Source organism: Hyperolius riggenbachi, chromosome 3, assembly GCF_040937935.1.
Source record: "Hyperolius riggenbachi isolate aHypRig1 chromosome 3, aHypRig1.pri, whole genome shotgun sequence".
Taxonomy (NCBI): domain Eukaryota; kingdom Metazoa; phylum Chordata; class Amphibia; order Anura; family Hyperoliidae; genus Hyperolius; species Hyperolius riggenbachi.
This window is the reverse complement of record NC_090648.1, coordinates 337,382,015-337,408,065: the sequence shown is the minus strand read 5'-3', so window position 1 is coordinate 337,408,065 and position 26,051 is coordinate 337,382,015. Positions and strand designations below refer to the sequence as shown.

The 26,051-nt window shown below is 41.9% G+C and overlaps 1 protein-coding gene across 1 annotated transcript in view; it reads left to right on the top strand.

Annotated features, from left to right (window-relative positions):
* Positions 1-26,051, top strand: part of CFAP54 (cilia and flagella associated protein 54) — a 528,182-nt gene that overhangs the window by 349,393 nt on the left and 152,738 nt on the right. The window contains exons 46-49 of the mRNA XM_068273664.1: positions 8,329-8,526; positions 16,519-16,585; positions 16,681-16,881; positions 19,924-20,010. Coding sequence (XP_068129765.1) covers positions 8,329-8,526; positions 16,519-16,585; positions 16,681-16,881; positions 19,924-20,010 — 553 coding nt within the window. The remainder of the gene's footprint in view (positions 1-8,328; positions 8,527-16,518; positions 16,586-16,680; positions 16,882-19,923; positions 20,011-26,051) is intronic.

Here is a 26,051-nt window from a genome sequence, read left to right as displayed (position 1 = left end):
CTGACTTTTAACTCCTTGCCTGGTATCTATCCTAACACTAACATGTGTCTTACCCCTTATCCACAGTGTTCAAGGAAGTCCAATCTGGCATGTACTCTGCTGAAAATCAGCATTTGCTGTGCTTGTTGCTTAATGTCTAGGAAAATGTATGAAAATGTATGAAAAGTAAATGCCCATAATAGACTCTCTGGTGTTGTAATGCTTCTCTGTGGGTTAGCATTCTTGTCAGTTTTCCCTTGGCGTAGCTGCTTACCTTCTTACATAGGAGAGTGAAAATGACATTCTTTGGAATGTGCTGGATTTCATGATGGCAATTTAGCAATCAGGCTGACAGCTAAAAGCTATAATCCATTACAACTTTACACTGCATTGGAAATTAATTTATATAATCACACTCAGTAAATGTTTGTAAAACAAAACCATATTAAAGCTGTGAGGGCAAGTTAAGGACACATGATTGAAATGGAAGTGTTTCTTAGACTGTGTTCTCACTGCATATTTTCTACTATTATGGTTTAGAGCATACATGGCATCATGATTTGTTCTGTAATCATTATTCACCTAATAATTATGTGTTTGTATAGCACTGACATCTTCCACAATTCATAGTCTATTCATAGTCATGTTTTTGTTTCACTAACATATAATTACCTTAAACTAGGACTTTTGCAATATGATAGCAGATATGATGTAAGGCAACATATAAGGATGGATGACATCACATTATACGTTACCACTTCGGTGTTAAGGCTGGTTTATACTTGCTTAAAAAACGTACCCGTTTTTTTTAAGCAGAAGGTTCAGCCATACTGTTCCAAGAAAAAAAACATATATAAGTAGATAAATACTTGATCTACTTACATAACAGATGTATTGTACTGTCCATGTTTTGATTTCAATGAATTTTATATAGTAAATGAAGAGAATTCTGTTCCTGGCAGTCTCCATGTCTTTTTCCAACAGTCTGAGGCTAAATCCTGATGTCATTTCTTCCCTTGGTTCTCCTCCAATCTGCTGTGTCATTCTGGCTTGCATTCTAATCATGTGTGAGCACAGGATCATGTTTCAGCGAAGTCTGTCACACTGCAGTGTGCTCAGCCCAATCAGAAAGGAGCAAGAATGTGGAGGGGAGATGACAGGCTTCCCTCTCTCACTGTCTTCTGCAGATCAGCAAGACAATAGAGCTTGGGTAACTGAGATAAGATGATTACAGCAGAGACATTTCTGGATAGATTGGAGAGCTTGCACTGCAGGATGAGGTTCCTGGCAGCATTATTAACACAGTACAGTGTTTAACCACTTCACCTCCTCCGGGACAAGTAATTACATCCCTGCAAAATCCCATATCTCCTTGTAGCTACTACATCCCTCCTCGCCATGCACTCCCGCTTGCCCCCCACGGGCTCACTACCACCACCGAACGTTAGCCGGGAGATGAATGAGTAAACTGTGCATGCATTGTTTCCTTTTTAGCATACTATAGGTATGCAATAATAAGTAATGTGTGAGGACATCTTGTTGCCAAATAGTAAAATTATATCTGCAAACTTTTTTTCATATACAGACTTTTTTTTACATTTAAAATGAAACCCTTACCTCCCACACTCCCCAATAGTTAATCCCCACATTTTTTTTGAAAAAATATACAATTTAAAAAAATACATAAATAGTTACCTTAGGGACTGAACTTTTTAAACATGTATGTCAAGAGTTTATATTACTGTTACTTTTTAAATTACAGGCTTGTAATTAGAGATGGACGCAAAGATGAAAAAAATTATCTTTATTTCCAAATAAAATATTGGCACCATACATTGACCTAGGAAAATATGTAAACGTTGCAATAACTGGGACAAATGGGCAAATAAAATGTGTGGGTTTTAATTAGCATATATTATTTTAAAACTATAATGGGCAAAAACTGAGAAATAATAATTTTTTTCAATTGTTCCCTTATTTTTCCTGTTAAAATGCAGTTACAATAAAACAATTCTTAGCAAAAAGTACACCCCAAAGAAAGCCTAAACAGTGGCGAAAAAAACAAGATATAGATTGTTTCGTTGTGATAAGTAGTAATAAAATAATAGGCGAATGAATGGAAGGAGCTCTGACAGGTGACAATTGCTCTGTTTTTTTAAGGCGAAAAACCCTTGGAGGTGAAGTGGTTAAATGGAATTTTATTTTGTAGCTGACAATCCTGCTTTAAGCTCCGCTTAGCGCAGGAAGCAGATCCTAATGCCAAAAGTAAGACTTGCTTCTACTTGTTAAAAAAAAGTATCTGCTTACTGCGCTAAGCGATACGCAGAGTCTGCCTTTTGCACATATTCCTGGAGCTGACGGGAAAATGTATTCAATGAAAGCTTATGGGAAAGAACAGTTTTGCTCTCACTAGGCTATTCGCTGCATCCGATTTGCCCATTTCGATTTCTTCTGGTGGCCGGCAGATGCATGGGGATCTCCACTAGGTTGCAAAAAAGCAATGGGAATCCTCAGCAACAGGGACGACTTTCATTGGTCCATGGTGGACCAATGAAAATTCTCCCTCTTGCTACAGAGAATTTGTCTTATGTCTCCTATCTGTCCCTATTGCCCTGCGGGCTGTGTACCAAGGGACCAAATGGTGGTGGGACACGTGACTGGCGATATGTACGGGCGGGCGTGATAAATGCATGACACGTGATTGAAAAGGACGGGCGGACGTGGAACGGACAGGGAAATTGTTGCAAGCGGATGCAAAATGGACATTAACATGTCCATTTTGCATCCACTCTAGTGTGAACTAGCCCTTATTGGTAGCTGGGAGACTTTTTGATTAATAGCCTTACATTTAGTCTGGGAATAATCCAGTTACTTGAGGATTCATGAAGCATGTGGTTGTTCTAAAGTATAGACTCACAGACAGTTTTTTTCTTTTTAAATAGTTCTAACCAGCAGGGGGACTGTTGATGATAAGAAACTTCTTAAATCCTTCGTAATAGCGGCGGTTTAGCGTGAATTTCTACAGCTGCACTACAGTTAAGAAAAATGCAAATCCATCCCTAAACTGCTTCAGATTAAGGAGTGCTTAATAGCAGGTCTACAGATGCAGCAGTGCAGGCTAGACTCGATTTTTGAAGGGATCCTCCCCCCTGCTGAATTCCTCACAGCCTGCAGGTATCAATACAGCAGATGTATTGGTTACCTCAGCAACAGCTATTTCCTTCTTACACTGCACTATCTGAGAGACCTTCCTAACGCCTCCTATTTTACAACAGTTTTAGAAGGAAACTGCACTAGTAATTTCTTAAGATGTCTGAGACAGTTCTGCACGGATTTCTAAAAACCTACTAATATTTCGTCTTAGACACTCTTGATAAGTGTCCCCCAGTTTTAATACTATGATCAGTGGGCCAAGACTAGGAACATATATATGAGCATTTGTTTGTAAAATAGGGATGGATACAATATTATCCTCCAAGTAGTAAAAATTAACACATTTAATGCATTAATAAGAAATGGAGTTAGTGTTAGTGGTGAATGAAAAATGGAGAATGTGAGAGGTAAATGAGATGGAAATGAGATGGAAAAATGTAAGCAAGGAAAGGAGTAAACCTTATTGAATAGAGGCTCTGTCATTTCTTCAGGGGATATCCTAGTTCACACCCTCTGTCAGTAATATAGTGATAGAAGAACTTTGTTTCAGACTAAGTGCCCCTTCTTAAGCGACTTAAGAAAGAATATTCAGCCTTAAATATCATGCTTGGGTCTTTCACAGTAATGCTGCCACAGAGAATTAAATAAAATGGCTCCTAAAGACATGGTTAAGGCTCAACCCTTTTGCTCTTGGATTGATGGAGTGCCATAGATGGTGAGCTTCTTTATAGAACTGTGTGATTAACTGGTGAACTGCCAACTATCAACTTATTTTTTTTGTTAAACTGTATCTGACCAGTGTACCTACTGTGCTTTACACAACCACTGCTATCTTCCTATTTAAAGCTACCCAGGTCATTTGGAATTTGTTTTGGATATTATGTACTATTGGAACAGAATATTTTGTCAGGCCTGTAGCAATATCCACTCACGAATCAGCTCCAATTACAAAGACAACACCTACCCGACTTCGGTTACACCCAGGCCTTTAGTGTGCAAGGTATTGGAGCTGAATGCAGGGTGAGCAAATAAACTTCCAGACCTAAACAAGAGCACACAGTAGCAGCCACAGTCCAGGGTCATACACAAGTAAACAGAGATATCGCAGTACAGGAGGGCTAGGCAGAAGAGAGGTCAAAGAACGTATCCGAGGTCAAACCAGGCAGCAAACAGTTGTAACTATAATCCAGGCAATAGGTCGGTTCAGGCAGCAGACAAGGGTGGTCCAGTAAACAAGTAGAGGTTGAAATCTAGATAATCCAATATAACAAGAGCAGGTATACAGAGAAACCAGAAAGCTAGAGCTATCACAGGCAACATGCAACTGTCACAGCAAGATTTAAATACTGACAGCATCCAATCAGTGGCCGGCCACATGCACACAACAGCCAATCACATGCAGGCATTAATCCTGTTTGAGTGTCAGCTGACAGAGAGATCAGCTGACACAGGTGGCAATACATGTCAGCTGACTAACCACTACTGACCAGCAAAACATCCTGACTGTGTGTCAGCTATAGCATACTGGTTAAGGGCATCGCCTCCGACGTGAGAGACTGGCTCTGGGCTCCATCAAGTCAGGGTCAGCATCCATTATATTTATATTTATTAAATAAACCCCTGACTACCTTTTGTTGCCGCCGACTATACTGCAGCTGAGAGGAGCGAGACATTCATCCAGTATGCGCAGAGCAATCCCCAGTGCGCACGTCACCAGCGGAGGACTGCTGCCAGCATGCGGAAGTGCCAGGACACGACTTGACAGAGACGGCCGTAGCGCTGGTTCCCGAAGGTAAGTCCCTTACAATTTTAATATAAAATAGACCATCTAAAGAAACACACGTCTAAAAGCTGTGGCTTTTGAATGTGACTTAAGGTGGTGACTTGCCTGCCAATCGACCATCCGATTCATATATTATAACTCTATTGGATGAAATAGGTGCCGCCAAGAGCAAACCCAATCAAGGATGCGACCAATTTCGGGCCAAATTGGTTGCATGTATCGATCTAACATGTTGCAAGATGTAGGGCCGACATGCTTGATCGGGTGTGCATCGGTAACAGTGTGGTATCGGGATGAATAACAAATGAGACAGCCCCCCGGTGCAGTATATTTTACCTGACCTGTCCGTGTCCACCGCTGGCTCCGAGCTCCAGCCGCAATCCGCATACACACGCTCCACGTGGTTGCCAGCATAAAGTGGGCACGTGTTTGACATCACACAACCATGTTACGCCGGCAACCACGTGGCGTGTGTGTGTAGATTGTGGGTGGAGCCCAGAGCCAGCAGTGGACATGGACTGGTAAAGTATAATGCACCAGGCACCGAAAGGGGGGCTCATTTTACATTTGGGGGGACCGCACAGGGGGCGGCAAGGAGGTGGATGCGGCATCACAAGGCTGATTCCCTTGGAAATCCAATTGTCTCTGTTCAAATGGATTATAGTAAATTGTGATAGTGTTCATGACACTAACTTTGAGTACACTGAAGGTGTTCTATAAGGTAAAGGAGTTGGATGCGTTGAAGTTAGAGTTAGAAGCGTGTGTGTGGGGAGGGGGGACCTTAACAAAGGGAGAGGCCAAGCCTTTCCTGTCTGCAATATACCCTTGTCCCAGTATTAAGCAAAAACAATGTCTTCCACCCCGTGACCCCCAAAGAAGAGGCTGGAGTTTAAGGTAAAATTGGGTGGGGCACATATGGTGGAATCTGGATATCCTTCTCTTATAATGAGGGAACTCCCAGATATCTCCCTTATCTGAGTGGATAATTTTAAAGGTCGTTGCAGACCCCTCACCTATTTACAAAAGGATTAAAAGCTTAAAAATAAATAATCCAAAAGCATATCACTAGGTCAAATAACATTCACCTTCAATTGGATGACAGAATTTGTTATTGAAATGAGATTATGAGCACCTTTGCATACAGGGCGTAAAAGGGAGTAGAGTGTTCTGTGTTCTCCGTAAACCGTTAACAAACATAAATTTCTTTTCCTTCGCTGTTATCCAAAATTATTGGGGCTCTGCTATAAGAAACCTCCTTTGACATGACAATTCATTTCTCTTCCATTAGCTCATAATCTTCTTTACATTTGATATTCATCAACAAAGATGTTTTCTATTGTCTCTGTCATATTTATCTAGTGCTTCCAGTTGTGACTGTCATTGTCATTTACTATATCTAGCATGGTCATTTGTAAGATTTATTTTTTAGTTTGCTCCTTATTGGCATGCAGTGTTGCGCTATTTCTTCCATATCGAGCTGGAGCCATTTGTAATAGTTTGTAAATTGAAATCACTGAATTGTTGTTTCATGGTTTCAAGGTCATCTGTACTTTATATTTTAGCATAACTTCTTCTGCTCTTTATATGTGTGTTTATCGCTGGGCCTTTTTAACGCATGCGCATTGTGCAAGTGACACCTGCTGTAAAATCCTCTCTCGCATGTACTATATGATACTGACTTAACATATTTTTAGCTATTAAAGTACCACTCCAGCGAAAAAAGTAAGCAGTTAAAATCTGACTGAACCAACAGGTTTTGGACTAGTCCTTCTCCTCATGGGGGATTCTCTGTGTTTTCTTTGCTTTCAGAAGCACTTCCTGAACAGCAGTTTAACTGCCAAAACAGTAGGATACCAGCTAGACCCCCCCTACTCGCTTGCACACTATTTGGGCAGTTAGACTTAGTAACTGCTGTTCAGGAAATGCTTTTGAAATCAAAGGAAACCCTGAGAATCTTCCATGAGCAGATGTACTAGTCCAAAACATGTCGGTTGTGTCAGATTTTAACTGCTTACTTTTTTATATATATATATAAATAATTCCTTATAAAAAAGCTACAGATGTGCATACAAAAGATGTGTATGGAATAACCTTTGTGAAGAGAACTCACAAACATAAAGATATGAAAGTGGTTACCAAAAGTTTGGTCTATACGTCCACTGTAAATATGAAGAGGATTTAAACAGCAGTGCAGCATTGATTTATGCTCAACCTGATCTTTGAGGAAAATGTTATTTTCTCTATAAGATGTGGATAGAGAGCACAGTTCTAAGTTCTGTAAGATTTTTGTTGCTGTTTATGTCCACATTTGTAGTATTTCTGTACCAACATTTATTATCTCTGTGACACCTCTGAGTCTGCAGTAAGCTGAATGTGTGATTTGCCTTTTCTGGAACACCCTTAACAAATATTCCATGAAGAATGATGGTTATGCTGGCAATCCAGTGAGATAATCACCTTTTCCAGGTAGACCAACCTTTTTCAGCATGCAATTGTTTGAAATATTATACATCATCATAAGTCCAGCCATAAAAGTGCTACAGTTTGCTTACTTAATCATGCGGTACTGTTATTAAAGATATAAAGATAAATAGGTGGCAATGTCATCACTTCCTCTAATGAAGTCACTACAATGGGCTATTTCACTATTTCCAATACAGAAATACAGTAGATAACAGCTGCCTTAAAATTGCAGAATGTAAACTGTAGCAACAATTGATTTTTATAGTAAGAAAAATGGAAGCACTGTGGCAGCTTTGAAAGACCTCACACTGTGGCTAGACCACCACTGTTTCTCTCTTTACCTCTCCTATCTGTGATAAGTTGGTTCTGAGGCGCAGTCAGGCCACACCCACCTCCCACACTTCACACTATTTTGTAACAGTATTTGCAAGGGCAGAAAACTGCAATGGCAATGGCTAACCAACAAAAACTGTATTTTGTTGTATAGTAAGTATATTTTAAATATATTTTTTAACCTTTTTTCATGCTACTCTATAACATCAGCTGCCCACGCTGACAGCATGGATTCTGTTTTTTTGCGTGAGGTCCACTTTTAAATTCTTCCAGCGCATATTGTTGAACTAATGACCTTCTTTTTCTAAGTTGTTTTACAATGTAATCAGATGACATTTCACACAACCTATTTACAAAGCAGTGGTTTTATTATTCTGCTCCTTTAACCTTGGAACTCATAAAAGCATGCAGCTTCTATTTTCTACAATTTAGGTACGCGACTATCAAGATAAAACTGTCAGCATCAATGCATCTCTTTATACCTCGAACATATCCATTCATTTTATAATGTGTATTGATTTAGAATTGGAGAGGTTAAGCATTTGATGATGTTTTTGCCAGGTAGGCACTAAATTTCCCCTATAGTGTTATGTTTTGATGCATTTTATATGTTGCAGAGCTGCTTTCAGATGCTGGTGTCAGGCCCTTGATGAAACGCTGAACATGTCTGATGCTCTTAATTCATGGCAAGAGCTTGATAGCTCCCCAGACAGAATAAGCAGCGGAAGATCTAAAGATTACAGTGAAAGATTCCTGTCCCGAGCGGGAATTTGGGGCTGTTTGCTGGCTGCCGTCATTGCTTCGAAAATGTCTCGGTAAGTACTGAAGGAAAAAACTCCTTGATTTATTTTTATTTATCACATAATTTTTATTGCCCAAGGGGGAGCAATAAATGTTTCTCTCAGTACATGGCGAAGAAATAAACTATTACAATATAGGAAGTGAAAACTTCTCTGCAGAAGCAGTTCTGTTTGCGGATAGAATACCGTGTTCTTGGTTTATGCATCCATCCCGGCAAAATAGACTTTGCAAATGTGATGGTGACTTAGTAGATAGAAAACATTGTTTAATACACAGGAAAAAGCTCTATCCTGAATCTATCTGCTCTGGGCACGCTACCATACACAAAATCTGCTTTTGATATGGTAGTACAAAATATTGTATGCAGTTCATTAATGGCCTCACTGTTCTACTGCAGGTGCATTGGAAATACAGTTGTGAAAGCCACAGACCTTCCCCTATTGCACTGAAAAATGGGGAGGCATGGTTTCAGTGGGTGGTGGCAACAAATGAGTTCTTGGGATGAGACACTTGGAGGTGTCAACAAAAAGTTGGGGTAACACTGATCGGAATGAATGGTTAGGCTTCTTGCACTGTTAAGACTAAATATACAAATATGGGAGAGGGGATGGGGGTGCATCATTAGGTTAGTTGGGGGGAAGGGGGGGTTTAGTTAGCAAAAAAAAAATCATATAGGTCCTAGAGGTGGGCTTTAATGCTAGCAATAATAGGAACTGAATCATGCCCCAGATGTGAAAGAATGTTAATCTTCCTAAAGAGTTATATGCATACTGAGTGTTCTCCCCAGAATTTTTTTTACAGCCGGTTGGCATGAAAAATTAGCCAGGTGGGGTGGGACAGATAAATACAAGGATAGAACTTCCACAGGGGCAAACTGGGCATTTGCCTAGGGCCCCAGAGCTGGCTGACGGGCCCCAAGTCTCCCTCCAATTGATAGTGCTCCCCCGGGGCTCCTGCAGAATATAAGTGGCCTCCTCTGCTGAATGATTTCTGGGTGGGAAAAATTAGGCTGGGTGTGGGTGGGTGGCTGCATGCTTGATGTGGATACTGATAGGCGATAGGTGGATGCTAATAGGTGAGTAAATGGGTGCTGGTAGGTGAACAAACATATGCTTGCACACACATTCTGTTTCCTCATAGTAATGGACAAACTAGGAAAAGTAGAACCTCATAAACAAACTGGATTAGGCAATAATCAATCCATCATTTATTGAACAGCAACCAATAAAAACTGTTAAAAACATCCAATAAAGAGTGGTAGGGATATAGAGTATAATCGATATCGTCATTATGTAAATATAACATGAAGGATTCACAAAGTGCAAATAATTAGGGATGGCCCGAACGGTTCGCCGGCGAACGGTTCCCGGCGAACTTCCGTGGTTAGTGTTCGTGGAGAACCACGAACTTTTCTGAAAGTTCGAATCGCCCCCATAGTGCATCATTAGGGTCAACTATGACACTGTACATCACAGTCAGCAGGCACCTTGTAGCCAATCAGGCTACACTCCCTCCTGGAGCCACTCCCCCCCCTTATAAAAGGCAGGCAGCCTCAGGCATTGGACTCACTCGTGTGCCTGCAGTAATTAGAGAAGGGAGAGCTGCTGCATAGAGAGCTATAGGGAAAACTTAGTTAGGATCTTAGGCTTGTTAGCTTGCTCCTTGCTGATTCTTATCGCTAAAAAAGCACCCCTCAACAGCTCTTTTGAGAGCTAATCTTGTTCTTGTGATCTATATATTTTTTTTTGTGTGTGGCCCACTTGCATTATATACAGCCCTGTCAGTCAGTCGCAGCTGGCCTTTGGTGTAATTCCTACTGTGCCACTGCCAGGCCCAGCACATTCAGTGACTACCTGTGTGTGTGACAGGCAGCTGCAGATTTGTAATCCCATCCCAATCACTGCAGTGAGCGCACGCAGTGTGATATTTAATACCACCAGTCACTGTACCTGTTCACGGAACGTGTGTGTGACAGGTGCACATTTGTAGTACCCATCACTGCATATACCTACCTGTTGTGTTTAGTGCACCCACCTACCTACGTGAGCGTACGCAGTGTGATATTTAATACCACCAGTCACTGTACCTGTTCACAGTACATGTGTGTGTGATAGGTGCACATTTGTAAAACCCATCACTGCTTACCTGTTGTGTTCAGTGCACCCACCTACCTATGTGAGTGCACGCAGTGTGATATACCACTCTGTGCATACCTGTTCACGGCACCTGTGTGACTGCACATTGTATTAGTCAAGTCAGTGCATACCTTTCACTTCATCCCCCCCAAAATGGACAAAACGGACAAAACAGGTAGAGGCAGAGGTAGAGGCAGACCCAGAGGAAGGTCTGTGCGAGGTCGTGCTGATGTGATTTCGTGCGGCCCCGGCCCAAAGTACAGTGCTCAGAAGAAGGCACATCCCATCAACTCCCAAGATTGTCAGGACGTGGTTGACCACATCTGCTGCATTTGACACTTTGCAGGAGTTATTTGGTGGGGAAATCACTGATGCACAGCCATTTTTGTTACAACAAGATGAAGGCACTAAGCAAGTTACACCACCTCATATGTCTGAGTTAGGCGACACTATGGACGTAACATGTGAGGAGGAGGAGGATGAAGTACCTGCTGGTGGTGCAGTTTATGAGGTGTTTGAGGCAAGCGAAGCTGGGCAGGATGATTATGATGATGACGATGATACGGATGCCGCCTGGGTTCCCAATAGAGGAGATGAACAGGGGGACAGTTCAGAGGGGGAGTCAGAGAGGAGTAGGAGGAGACGAGTTCCTGAAAGAAACCCTGCATGGCACATGTGCTGAATCTAGTCATTCAAAGATTTGTGTCAAAGTACCCAGGCTTAGAGGACATCTAAAGCAGGCCAGGAAGGCATGTGGGCATTTCAGGTGGTCTGACACGGCCATGGCACACTTTGCCGATATTCAGCGGAGAAACAAGTTGCCGGTGAGACGCCTGATTTGCGATAGCCCGACTCAATGCAACTCGAATCTCCTTATGTTCTCTCGCCTGCTAGAACAGGAGAAAGCCGTCACCCAGTACCTCTACAACTACAGTAGAAGGACACACTCTGGGGAGATGGAGATGTTCTAGCCCAACAATTGGACACTAATGCGAAATGCATGCAGGTTCATGCGGTCGTTTGAGGAGGTGACCAACCTGGTGAGTGGCAGTGAAGGCACCATCAGCGAATTGATCTCGTACGCTTTCTTCCTGGAGCGTGAACAGGAACAGTTACAGGAGGAAGCGTTGTGGGATCAATTCTCATCAGAACCAGATGTTTCCTCAACACCTGCGGCAACACAGAGGGGGGAGGAGGAGGAAGAGTTGTGTGGGGAAGAGGAGTCAGACTCAGATGATGAGGAAGGTGTTTCTATGGAGGAGGAGTTGGAGGCGGCGGCAGAAGAACAACCGCAGCAGGCGTCACAGGGGGCTTGTACTGCTCAACGTTCCCGTGGTATCGTTCGTGGCTGGGGGAGGAGGAGGACTTGCCTGACGTCACTGAGGAAGAGCAAGAGGAGATGGATAGTACGTCTGGATCCAACTTTGTGCAGATGGCGTCTTTCATGCTGTCCAGCCTGTTGAGGGACCCCCGTATAAAAGAACTCAAGGGGAATGAGCTGTACTGGGTGGCCACGCTACTAGACCCTCGGTATACACACAAAGTGGCAGAGATGTTTCCAAATCACATGAAGGCAGAAAGGATGCAGCACTTGCAGAACAAGCTGGCAACTATACTTTACAATGTGTTAAAGGGTGATGTCACAGCACAACGCAATAAAGGTACCACTACCAGTAATCCTTCTCTCGTGTCCACACAGGCAAGGACAGGATGCTCCAGCAATCTCATGGTGATGTCGGACATGCAGACATTCTTTAGTCCAACGCTTCACCTTAGTGCTTCCGGATCCACCCTCCACCAACGCCTGGACCGGCAGGTAGCCAGCTACCTGGCCTTAAGTGTGGATGTAGACACTGTAAGCAGCGATGAACCCTTGGACTGCTGGGTGCGCAGGCTTGACCTGTGGCGAGAGATGTCCCAATTTGCCATCCAACTTCTGTCTTGCCCTGTCTTAAGCGTCCTGTCAGAAAGGACCTTCAGCGCAGCTGGAGGCATTGTCACTGAGAAGAGAAGTCGCCTAAGTCACAAAAGTGTTCAGTACCTCACCTTTATCAATATGAATGAGGCATGGATCCCGGAGGGCCACTGCCCGCCCGAAGACTAAGTCAGTCCCCACACACACCATCTCTACCTGCACGCCGTGTGACTGCCTGCCCCAAGACTAAGTCGCTCCCCACACAGCACCTCTTCCCGCAGGCCACTTGACTGCCTTCTCCGCCACCACCAACAGGGTCCAGGACTCCAGGTGGATTCCATAATTTTTAAGGCCGCTATTAGACGAATTTTTCTGGTGCGTGTACATGCCTGCCTAATTTTTCTGGCTGCACTGCAGCTGCAACAACAAAACAAAAGGCATGTACATGTGCCAATTCCCCTTCGTGATCATTACCTTGCCGCGGTGAAGGGGCTTGCGTATCACAATGAAGCAATGACGGACTGCTATATAAGTGTCTCGGGGGGGGGGGGTCGTTGCTTTATTGTGGACAGACCAAATTTGATCAGCTGGACAGTCACTGTTGTTCTATCATAGAACTACCACTGCCCGGTGACCATATGGGCTTGAAAACCGCCACAGCCTGCACTCTCGCCATGGTGCCCACCAGTCCAGCAGGGCCGTCACTACACAAACAGCTTTTTGCGCTGCGTTACACAGTGAGTTTGGTGTGTCAGTGTAAAGCAGTACTCTAATTACACTCCCTGATTGATGTATACACATGCAAGATCTTTTAAAGCACTTTAGGCCTGCAATTTAGCATTCAATGTGATGTCTCCCCTTAAAACGCTGCTTTGCGTCAAATCTCGGGACTTTTGGCATCTATCCCACTCATCTATGCCCCCCTCCAGGTGTTAGACCCCTTGAAACATCTTTTCCATCACTTTTGTGGCCAGGATAAGTGTTTCTAGTTTTCAAAGTTCGCCTCCCCATTGAAGTCTATTGCGGTTCGTGAAAGTTCGCGCAAACCGAACCTTCGCGGAAGTTCGTGTTTGCGGTCCGCGAACTGAAAATCGGAGGTTCAGGCCATCTCTACTAATAATATGTGCAACAACTCTGAACACCAGAGTTGTAATGTGGAAATATGCAGTTACAATAATATAAAGTGCAATTGCAATATGGGGTTGAAATAACCTGCAGTTAACAAGCAATGAAAGTGCATGTGCAGAAACTTCAAATGCAAAGAGTGCACAGAGTAGTTAGATTTAGTTTATCTCTCAAAATTGCAAGGATTAATGCCAATTATTATTTAAAATTGCCAATCTTAAATTTAAAGCCTGTACCAGCCTCTCCACAAGGCTGGAGAAGCCCCGCAGAGCACTTTTTAGATAGTTTTTGTTTTTTAAAAATGCTTCATTGATTTGTATTAAAATCTTTTTCAAAAAATCATGCAACGGTTTTACTGTAATTTTAATGCAAGTCAATGGGAGCATTTTTTTAAGAAACTAAAAAAAGCGCTCTGCAGTGTGTTTCCAGCCCTCCAGGAGGGCAGCAGCATGAAGAGAGGAGACTGAACCAGCCTGGAGAACAGTGAATACTAATAATGCAGAGACTTGCAGCTCCCATGTGTCAGCAGCAGATCGGGAGAAAGCTTGAGAAGGATTAGCGCTGCTGCCCCCTATCAGAGAGTCTATGCATCACGCCCCCTATTTAGTATTCACTGCACTCCTGGCTGGCCCTGCCTCCTCTCCATCAGCTGCTGTGAGAGGAGGGGAGTGAGGGAGAGAGCCATCAGCCGGGCACACACCAGAATTAGCTGGGCAGAGTGCCCAGCTAACAGGGCTTGGGGAGAACACTGCATACTGATTGTCTTGTCTTAGAAACAGTCTTTCAGGGCCATTTCACGCTGGGGCAATACGGTGCGTCAAAATGACGCACTGCTACCACAGCCTAATGCAATCCCATTGGGAAGTTCATACTTCCCACGTTGTGGTACGCTGCGCCGAAAGCCCCTAATATAACCCTAGCGCAAAACTACATTACCATGCGTGATCCGCGGTGATCTGCATCTGCCCGGAGGTCATGTTAGTCTAAAGGTGGCCCCACACGATACAATAAAATGATCCGATTTTACGGCAACTCGACAAAAACGATCGGATCTCCCGAAAAAATCGAAAGCTTTTTTTTTCATTCGACTGAAAAATCCGACCGGATTTCACGTTTTCTTCGATTTTTATCGATCCGGAATGCCAGATATTTTTCTTCAATTTTTCTAAAGATTGTATGGTGTGTTAGATTGTCAATTTATCAATATACACACCCTAGCAATTTTCTCAGAGTTTCCAATCATTTTTATCATAATTGGGGAAAAATTTAACATAGGTTTGTGGTACATTGGTCATATTTTTGAAATGTTACAATCAGTCAGAAAAATGTATTGCAATTCTTAAATTGGACAGATATTTAAAAAATTGTATGGTGTGTGGCCACCTTAAGTCAATGTTGTGGCGCCCATGTGCGAAAAATTATATTTACAATATGCTTCCGTGCATTTCCGCATACCCCGAAGCATACGACTGCAAGCGCGTGTCACTTCCTGCTTGGCTGGTGCCCAGACAGGGAACACCGCGTACTAACATGGTGTTCCCTGAAAGCCTGTTTCTGGTGGTGCTGCGGGCGCTACACACCACACTGTCGGTAATCAGAACAACGCGTTCCTTCTCATTGTTCCAATGATCAACCCCGGTAAGAAAGAGAAGGATATAACTAAGACATCAGTCCTTGCTGCCAGTTTTCAGTGTGAAATCGGCCTATATATCATAAGCAAAGAAAAAATGGTACTGAAAATGAGTTGCAGTAGCTGATGTAACTAGGTTGATAATTTTATTTAACATTTCCTGGAGTCTGGAGTTCCTAACTAAAAAGTAGCTACTACAGCATGCTTTGCTCCATTTTGTTACGACTATATACACATAGTTCATCATTCTGTATTTCATATTAGATTCAGTATTCCTGTGGTGTTAGGCAGTGATGATCACCGGATGAAATCCGAATAGGTTTTATTTGGATTTCATCCAGGTAATTAAAGCACCTGTGCAGTGTGTGTGTGTGTGTGTGTGTGTGTGGGGGGGGGGGGGTTAAGTGTACCCAGCAGGAAGTGTTTGTAGTCACCTGACGCGCTTGGAACGCAGCGTGGGAGGCGCCGTGGGATGGATTAAAGAAGACGGCTGCTGGGTAAGTTTAACCTCCCTCGTCCACCGCACAGGTGCTTTAATTACCTGGATGAAATCTGAATAAAACCTATTCGTATTTCATCTGGTGATCATCACTGGTGTTTGGTGGGTGGGGTTAGCATTGCTAGGTTAGAAGTGATGTTTGCTAATATTCGTAACAGTCATGACTCTACATTATCCAATATAGTCAATGCTCTAAAGTCAGTTTTTTTTATCCCAAGCTCATCATGCTAACATTATTTCCTTTTGGATAGCACTCATGATTTAGGCATTGATTTGTCACAGTGTCTTCCGATATATAGTTCTAGACCACCTCTTATTAGCCTTTATTGATATTGACCCTGTAGAATTTTATGGAGAGATGGACATGGAGATGGAGAAGCAGTGCTCAGGTCTTAGGCAAGTACCTAACTGGCACTTTCAGGTAGTGTATGAGAACAAGGAGCTACTTACTCACTCCATCCTTCGCAATTGTTTTTTTGTTTTGTTTTTTTTTCAATACAGATTATAGAGACCTTTCTTTTCATCAGATATGTTATTCCACTTAATTATTTCAGTGAGATGTGGGATGCAATGTGCTGAAAGAAAACCTCACACTCCACATTACAGTTATCAGTGGTCGTATGATATTACACTTACTAAGTCATGACTCATACTGCATATGATGTTGTTTCTTAGATTTCTTATTTTGTGCCCTTACTGCAGGTACATCTTGACATCAAACATTAGAAAGAGGACAGAATGTTGTCTGCTTTCAGCTTTACTTTTTAAGGTAAGCAGCTCATCTGTGTATCACACATATTTCTTTGCAGAGTGATAAGTCATCTGGAAACAAATGGTGTAATTTATGTGTGTTTTTATCTCCAGTCACTGTTTTACGTGTCCTTGCCTCATCCACACGAAGACCTTGATTATGCATCCTATGAGATTGGGGAAGGATGTGAGGTGTCTGAACTTATTCCGGGGATTGACCTGTTCTCTGATCGGCACAGAGCAGATGTCAATGTTGTTGTCTCAAGTTTGGGTTTTCTCATCTCAGAACTTCATTCGGTTTCTCAGGATCTCGTGGTTAGTCTGCAGTGAAAACAAATTAAATATTTCCATAAACATGCAAATTTTTTGTCAACTCCAGAATTATGTTGGTGTGTAAAAATGTAAGTTTAGTTTTTTTTGTTCATCCCTGAAAATAGTGGTATCTCTGTTCTTGGTTTCTTCTTATAATAATAATAATCATCATATTATTATTTTAAAGAATACCTTAACTGTAATAAAAGAAAATACTTTGCACCTGTAGCAAAATCCACAGTGCCTATTCCATATGTTCTCTGAGCAACATAAGCAAAGTAGTTACCTGATGGTAATATTGCCTCCTTTGCAGGCTTGACCTCTGCATTAATTGTGTGTTTAATTTGCATTTGAATAGTTTTCACCACAGACATTAATTGACTCAAAGGGAGTCTGAAGCTAAGCAAATAATAAAAACAGATACTTACCTAAGGAGAGGGAAAGCTCTGGGTCCTATAGAGCCTTCCCATTCTTCTCACGGTGTCCTCGTTCCCCTGCCGGCTCCATTATGGGTTGTAGAATGCTCTCTTATGGATTGGGCTGGCTTCTTGAGTCTTCAGAAGCACTCGAGCTTCTGAAGACAAGCCGCTCGGTACTGCGCACGTGCGAGCACCCTCTCTATCGCACATTTGCAATGCAGAGCTACCAGTCTTCGGGAGCCCAAGTGTTTCCGAAGACTTACGAAGTCAGAAATTCAAATGGAGGAGCCTGTGGGGCAGCGAGGACACCATGAGGAGAACAGGAAGGCTGTATAGGACCCAGAGCCTTCCCTCTCCTTAGGTAAGTATCTGTTTTTTTTATTTTTGATTCAGACTCACTTTAGCTACAAGTAGCAAAGCACTTCAAATACAGGATAACAGAAACAGCATCATTTACACAAAAAAAAGTGCAATGCTCCATAACATACCATTTAAAATTCAGACAGAAATGCATGTAAGAAGCAGAATATTATACAAATGCTAATTGTTCATTATGGCATAATTAGAATTTGTGCACCCCCATACAAATATTTTCATGAAGTCCCAGACATGACTACACACTCAGAAGGGCAGGAGATCACCAGCACTAAAAGGACAGGGTGTAGCACTTATGTGTATGCAAGCAAGCATCAGTATGCTCAAAAGAAAATTACATGCAGCATCTTTGGAATAAAGGAACAGATCTGGGCACTGTATCCTAAAAAAGTCCAAGTCCATGTTAAAAAAGCAGTGGGTCAGGTATTATGTGTGACAAATGTTTTACAGCTTTACTTGCGTTACCAGTGGCAGTATATGTCGCAAGAATAACAGGCATTGTATTGCGTTTAACCCTTTCAGCGCATGTAACCCTAAAAGGATAAGGCATGTTGCCTCCCTGCTGTTAGCACCTGTAAAATTGTGGTGTGTTGCCTGTGCATGGCAATTTTACTGCTGTTTTGTGCATCGGTCCCCTTGACCAGCTTCAGTTTACTTTTCTTTTTCAATTTATCTTATCTACAATTTTTTTTCAGTACCTGGCAACTGATAACATATTAAAAAGTAGGTTAAAGTCAACCTCCAGACTAAAAATATACTAAGCAGCACTGAAAAGGCTTGGTGTTTTTTTAACAGTTTCACAGCATCAGAACTTTATTTTTCTTATCCAAGCCTGCTTTTTGGCTGCACAAAAGCTAAGATCCGCCCCGTCAAAGAAAACTGCCTGGACATTTTTCCCCTGATACTGTGCAAAGCATGATGGGATTTCTGATATTGTTGTTCTCGTTGCCTAGCAACTGGGAGGGGTTATCAGGACACAGGACAGTTGGAATTGTGTCTCATGCTCCCTGTCACCTAATTTCAACCAAAAAGATGGCTGCCCTCATGAAATCACAAACCTTTGCCTGTTCTTTTGAACCAGGGTGGGTAAGAGATTATATTACCTATCTATTTTAATTAACATAACTAATGTAACTTAATGACAGTAGGTTTGTTTAGGCTGAAGTTCCTCTTTAAAAAGTAATATCACACATATTTTAAGTATTTTCTTGCTTTCAATGGGTTAAAAGGTATTTTACTAAAGAGGTGTGGAAACACCTCTCCTGTGAGAAATCTCAGTAGAACAGGTTATTGAAGCTTTTTATCTCATGAATCATTGTTCCTTATTGTTGAGGTAAAATATAAGTAAGATCAATTGTGAGATAAGTGTAATGAATCAGTCCTAAGAGGAGATAATGGGCTTGATCCAATTTTTCATCCCTGATTAAAATAACTATTCAGCACTCTACAATTGAAAGAAGTGTCAAAAATAAGCTGAAAACGAATTCTCAAATTTATTTTGAGTAATTTTTTTTGCTTGCTAGTGGCTTCAAAGGCATTTTTAATAAGATGTGAAAATTTCACCTAGGAGAAAACGTAGGCGAAAAAGTGAATTGGATTGGGCCCAATAAGTTTTGTGAATCAACCTCATTGTTTAAAACAGATTATAGCTAAATATGGAATTACGAAAACTTAGGCCCATTATATAAAGAGCGCTGGAACTCGAGAGCAGAAGCATCACCCTCAGTTTGCCCTCTTCCCAAAACAGTCTGCTCCCTCCTGGGACCCTGACTGCCCCCCCTGCTCGGTCAGCCAATGAACAGCCGTGGCAGCCCTGGTGCTGGTCATATTGACAGGGACACAGGAGGACGCAGAGACAAGGATTTTATTATATAGGATAATAAATGGTCAAATGGTCATTGTATGTATTAAATGCCATAAATTGAGTTTCTATGTTTTTTAATTGCATTTAATTCATCTCTGCTAAATTGGAAATAATATAGATATTGTTATTTTCTCCACCTTCCAGGGCCTTTTTTTTCTCCAGTACACATTGTCCTGAGTAGATGTTTGATATTGGAACAGAGTATAATGTATTTCTTGTTTGTTATTTCTTTGTTCTACTCTTTTCTTTCTCTTTTTCTTATTTATGCACATCCTGTGGTAATGGTTAGCATTGTAAACAACTGCAATAGACATTTTTACATAACTACTGGGTAACAATGTTAAGCATGCACTTGTTTGACCTTTAATAAAATCCTTATGTTCCTAGGTTTTGCCATTACTCACTTTGTACCAGTTCTTTGTTTCTTCGATTTGCCGTGACCCTGTCAGATGTGTAGAAGGAAGGCTCTTAAAGGTATGTGAAACGTTAAGTTAATGAAATGAGATGCCAGAATAAACACTAGACAATATGTCTTTAAATTGCATTAAACATACTGACTGGTTGTATCTTGCTAGGTATTGATTCATTTCAATGGCCTTTTGGTGACTTTTTTTAAACAGCATAGCATGACATTACTATCATAATGCAAATATCAATGTTTCAGATAGAATTAATAAAATAGAACAACATAGTATTTCTGTTACAAATGCACTCAAAGGAGTGAGAACATCTCTAAGCTATATTGTGATCACCATATGCAACCCAAGCACTGTGAACCCTGATAACACCATATTGGGTTAGCAGCAGACAGCTTCAGCAGAATAATCTAAATTGTCTGATATAACTAAGTAACATTTCTTGCATGCTAGCCCAAGTTGTATGTTACCAGGGTTTGCATCTGATCCACCGATCCGTGTATGAAGATGCCAAATATTTAATTTAAAATGATCTTGGTGGGGGTTCCCAGCTGGTGTCTAAACAGCACAAGTATCATGGATGCAGCTCCCAACAGTCTCTCTGCAGGGTTGCCGCACTATTCAATTCAGAAAACAGAAAGCCGAGCATAGCTAACAATAATTAATATCATTTCAAAGAAAGGTCAACGTTATTGTTAACTGAAAAGCTGTGAGTATCATATCTGAACAACATGGGGGCTAAACAGCTAGCACTCTTGTCATCCTAGAGTACCATGTTCTAATCACTCCAGGATACTATGCATGGAGTTTGTACGTTCTCCTCGCCTTGGCCCAGTATTAGATCTTACGCTTCTCCGAAGGATGCCTAGTGAGCCATTTGTACAGTGTGCTCTACAGTGCTGTGGAAAAATATGTCACATTTATATATATGCATTATAATTGTAGAAATAATAATTTAGTCTCACTACCTGTAACATTTAAACTTAGCTTTGGTCTAACAAAGGCTGGAGAAGCTGGTTATACCATTTTTGGACTTAGAAGATATGTAGGTAGAAAAAAAACAAAGTTTTGTAAAAGTAATACCTTTTAATAGCTAATTCATAAAGTTAATTTATGCAAGTTTTCAGAGAAAAGAAGTTTTCATTAAAAGGCATTACTTTTACACAGCTTTGTTTTTTTTCTTCCTACATAATTCTCTTTGCTAACATGGTACAGGAATTCTTTTGCTACTATGGACAACTGGATGTTAATGTTATTCTGTATACATTATTGAACCTTATCTAGGGTAAGTAGGGTTAGTGTAAATGGACATCAGAAGTAGAAGCCAGTGAAATGATGTTTCTGAAAGTATGTAGTGTGAAAACAGGGTACTGAGCACTTTGAATACAACATATAATAATTTGCACATATATGATCATTTATGTAATGGCCCAGTTTATGCCACTGTTTTATAGACTCCTTTTTTACTGGTATATACTGAAACGTGCTGGATTTATGAATATTATTGATGCCGTGGTTGAAGGGGATTACTGATTACTTTTTTATCATATGTACTTTCCAGGAATTTGCTTTTTTGTTTGTTAAATTGTTATCACCATCACATGAATGGGTACTTGATTTCTGATGTTTTGGATTTTTTTTCTTGCTTTCTCTTTTGTCTGTTTTTGCTTCTGTTGCTCCATTACTGGAAAAAGAGATTTCCTTTTTACCTGAATTCGAGGTGTGTTCACGTTGTTTTTGACACACTTTGTCAAGGACTTTTGTTGACAAGCAGTGTTTGCCTGAAGCTGCCAATAATGGTTGGATTGCTTGATAATGAAGTACAGAACTGTAACATGCTATGGGATTGCATTGATTAATAAGAATCAGTGGCACTGTTTATAACTGAGAAAAATGAGAATCTTTTTCCTTTACTCTTTTAAACAGTACTTACTGTGTCAAAAGTGTGATGCTAGTTGTTATTTAATGTATTATCTCCATGGCACAGTGATGGATACCCCCCACCTCAAAACCTGAGGGCATTCCAGCTGTTTTGTTACCATATCTACAGAACTATATGTACATATATATATATATAAGAATTTTGCTCACAAAGAAGATGCGCATCTCAATATCTATATAAAGAAAATCAATAACACATTAGGCAATGTTACATTTGTAATGATATAAAAATGAAGTTGTTAAAATAGAAAACTTTGTGGTTTACAATATTGCGCCCCCCTCAAAGTCCTATATACCAACTATCTTAATTGACAGTACACCTTGTAAACCTATATCAGCAAATGAGGTTCGGACACAGTAAATTACTTCCTCCATTTAGTTTAGTTTCCTTTCCCTTTACAACCTTCCTTCATTAAGATTTTTAAACTCTTAGTCCTATTTTACTATATATGCTGAAAAACGGATGCATTTTAACTTTCCCCATAGGAGTGCACTGTGAAAAGCTTTCAGTTAAAATGCATATAGTGTGAACTGAGCCATTGGAAAACATGGTCATTTCTTTAACCACTTCGCATCCAGACCTTGTTTCCCCCTTATGGACCAGAGCCGTTTTGATGTTTTAGCCATGACCCTAGTTAATCAGCAATAACTTTATCCCTACTCATGACGCTTAAATGATCTATATACCGTTTTTCAAGACAAACTAGGCTTTCATTGGGGGGGGGGGGGGGGTATTTTGTACTAAGAAAATAGTTGTTTTCTATTCATTTTAATGGGGAAAAAGAGGAAAAAAGTAAAAAATGCATGATTTCTCAGTTTTTATCAGTTTTAGCTTAAAAATAAAAAGTGTTACTGTCATAAAAACCATGCCACTAGTATTATGTCTCCCAGAATAGATAGCCAGATGTGTCCCCAGTATCAGCCCCCCCCCCCCCCCCCAGGATAGTCAGATATGTCCCTAATATAAGCCCCCCAGTATAGTCAGATGTGTCCCCTGCATTTGCCACCCCCAGCATAGATCGTCAGATGCGCCCCTAAGAATAGTGCCCCTAATTATAGCCAGATGTGCCCCTGAGATCAGCATTCCCCTATTTTAGCCAGATATGCCCCCAGGATTAGCACCGGCCCTCCATCATAGCCAAATGTGCCCCCAGTATTAGATTATCCCCCCCCAGGGTAACCAGATGTGCCTTACTACTAGACACCCCCCCAGTTAGCTAGATTTCCCCCAGTGATCTTAACACCCCCCCCCCCCTTTTAAATACCCCCTCCCCTCCCCCAGGATCGATAGCCAGATGCCCCCCCCCCCCCGTCAGGCAGCCCCCTCCGTGCATAAATAGTTAAAAAAAATCCTCCAGCAAGCAGCCTCACTCACCTTACCTTGTTCCTACGACTATCCTGAAGCCCGAGCCTCCGATCCCCTCGCTGCAGTCAGCCCCACTATGCCGAGTATCAAGCCGGGACCCGGATATTCGGCATAGCGGGGCTGACTGCAGAGCGGGGATCGGAGGCTTGGGCTTCAGGATAGTCGCAGAAACGAGGTAAGGTAAGTGAGGCTGCTTGCTGGAGGTTTTTTTAAACTATTTATGCACGGAGGGGTACAGATGAAGGATTGCTGCAGTTGACTACTGCAGCGATCGTTCATGGGAGGGGGGTGGACTAATTGGCTATAAGGGAACATGTTCCCTTTCGCCAATTAGTAATGCAGCGGACAGTGCCGGGGGGTGCGCTCTGAAGCGCACCCGATCATGCACAGCAGGGCTGCAAACAAGTCAGTATATTCATCAATGTGGCTTGGAGGGTGCCACAGCTGATGTAGATATACTGTAGCAGTGGAGGAAGTAGTTAAAGAGGAACTGTCATTAAAGAGGATTCCTCTGGAATCTTAAAATTTTAAACACATACAAATAAGAAGTACGTTTCTTCCAGAGTAAAATGAGCCATGAATGACTTTTCTCCTATGTTGCTGTCACTTACAGTAGGTAGTAGAAATCTGACATTACCAACAGATTTTGGGCTAGTCCATCTCTCCATAGGGGATTCTCAGCAAGACCTTTATTCTTCCTGAATAATCTTTGTACAAAGATGCTGGCCAGCCTCCCTGTTCACTGCACACTATTTTGGCAACTGCCATTCACTAAGTGCTTTTAAAAATACAGAAAATCCTGAGAACCCCCCTATGAGAAGATGGGCTAGTCCAAAATCTGTCGGTAATGTTAGATTTCTACTACCTACTGTAAGTGACAGCAACATAGGAGAAAAGTAATTTATGGCTCATTTTACTCAGGAAGAAAAGTACTTCTTATTTGTATGTGTTTTAAATTTTAAGATTTTCTTGACAGTTCCTCTTTAAAAATCAGTTGTCCTTTCAGTTATAACTGAGAGCAACTGATATAGTGTAAAAGGACCCTTAGGCCCCGTTTACACTTAATCAGTTGGTACGCGTTTTTTTTTCTTCTCCATAGCAGTGCATTATGAAAAATCTTTCAGTTAAAACGCGTTTAGTGTGAACTGTGTCAAAGGAAAATCCGTTGTCCTTTCAGTTATAACTGAGAGCAGCTGATTAAGTGTAAACGGGGACCTAAGTGTTCCACCTTGAATCTTGTTTTTATATGTGTATATAGCATTAATTTACCACCAGCATTGACAACATTAGCTGCCAGCATGTGCTCATTTCGCTGTGTGATCAGTGCATGAAAGCCATAAGCTTTCTTCACAAAACTTTTCTATTGAACCTTCTAACATTTTAATTGTATTTCCATTCTTTTCTATGTTAACCCACTTTTTCCATTAACCCTCCAGGACAGGTATACATCGAGACTTGGCCCCTCCCAGGAAACAGGAAACATCCACAGGACTCTCTATAAATAAAAACTTTTGTCAGGTATCCGGCAGTATAGATGTTTCCTGTCCCGGGGACAGGTCTCTCTATACCTTGCGCTGCAGGTCCTGGAGAGCTTGGGGGGCTAGGGACTGTTGGTGCTGTGGTGGCAGGTACTGAGCAATAGGCATTAGCTTCTACTGGTGGCCGCTTACCCTCTCTATAGCCTTTGTGGATGGTCTGGGGAGAGAGATGGCTGTGCTGGCTTCTTGTCGGCAGGCGCCGCCGGCCGGAATGACGGGTGCACGCTGCTGGGAAGGCGGAGGCCGAGTGATCACAGCGTGCCAGGAGCCAAGATGGCGGTCGGAGGACTTCCTGTTCCGCAATGACGTCATTTCCGCGCGCCGGGTAGAAGAGCGCACAGCGTTCCCCGCGTCTCTGCACTCGTGCAGGACGCATCATGGAGCAGCCAGCATCTGGGACTAGCGCAGGCCCGCAGGCAGCGCAGGAGGTTCCCAAAGCACCAGAGCCGAAAGCGGATACAAAGGTATCGTTTCTGACACATGAAAAACAGTTGTTTATGTGAGGCTTTCTATGGTGGCACTGTACTGGCTGTAGTAGGGGAATTTTTGTGATGAATGGCTTCTTGTGGAAGGTTTTTTTCACAGATTGGTGTATGGATAAGGGCTGTGTTTTTTCTGCAGATAGCTATAGTGGTGTTCTGTTTTATTATATTTCAGGGCACAGCAGCCTCATCATCTGCTACATCTGCTGAGGCATCAGATCCTGCTAGGCCTAAAAAACGCTGTCCCTCTTGTAATGTGAAGCTGCCAGTGCCTTGGAATAAGTTGTTATGTCAGCAATGTGCAACCCGAGTTTTAAATGAAGAATCTGCTGTAGCTTATAAAGACTTTCTAAAGATGGTTCGCAAAGAAATGTCTGAATCTATGAAGGTGTTCAGAGAGTCTATGTCAGCCCAATCAGTTGCTAATCCACCGCCGATTGTCATTGCACAGGTGCCAACTGGGTCTGGGACTGTACCCTCTGTTCCACAACAAGCTGTGCCTCAGCCTTTACTCATTTCTCAAACTCCTGCTGTTACACCTAATATTCCTATTGTCCAGCCTGTTATATCGGAAAAGGGTCTAAATGATAGACCGGTGGAAGTTTCATCACCGCTGGCATCAGCAAGCAGGAAAGCAACAACTAAAACTGATCGTCCTGTTTTATCTGATTCCGAGCCTGAGGAATATTCGGATAATTTTTCTGAGTGTGATTCAAACGAGGAACTGTCTGAGAAAGATCAGGAAAGACCCTCTAAGTTTAAGTTTTCAGCA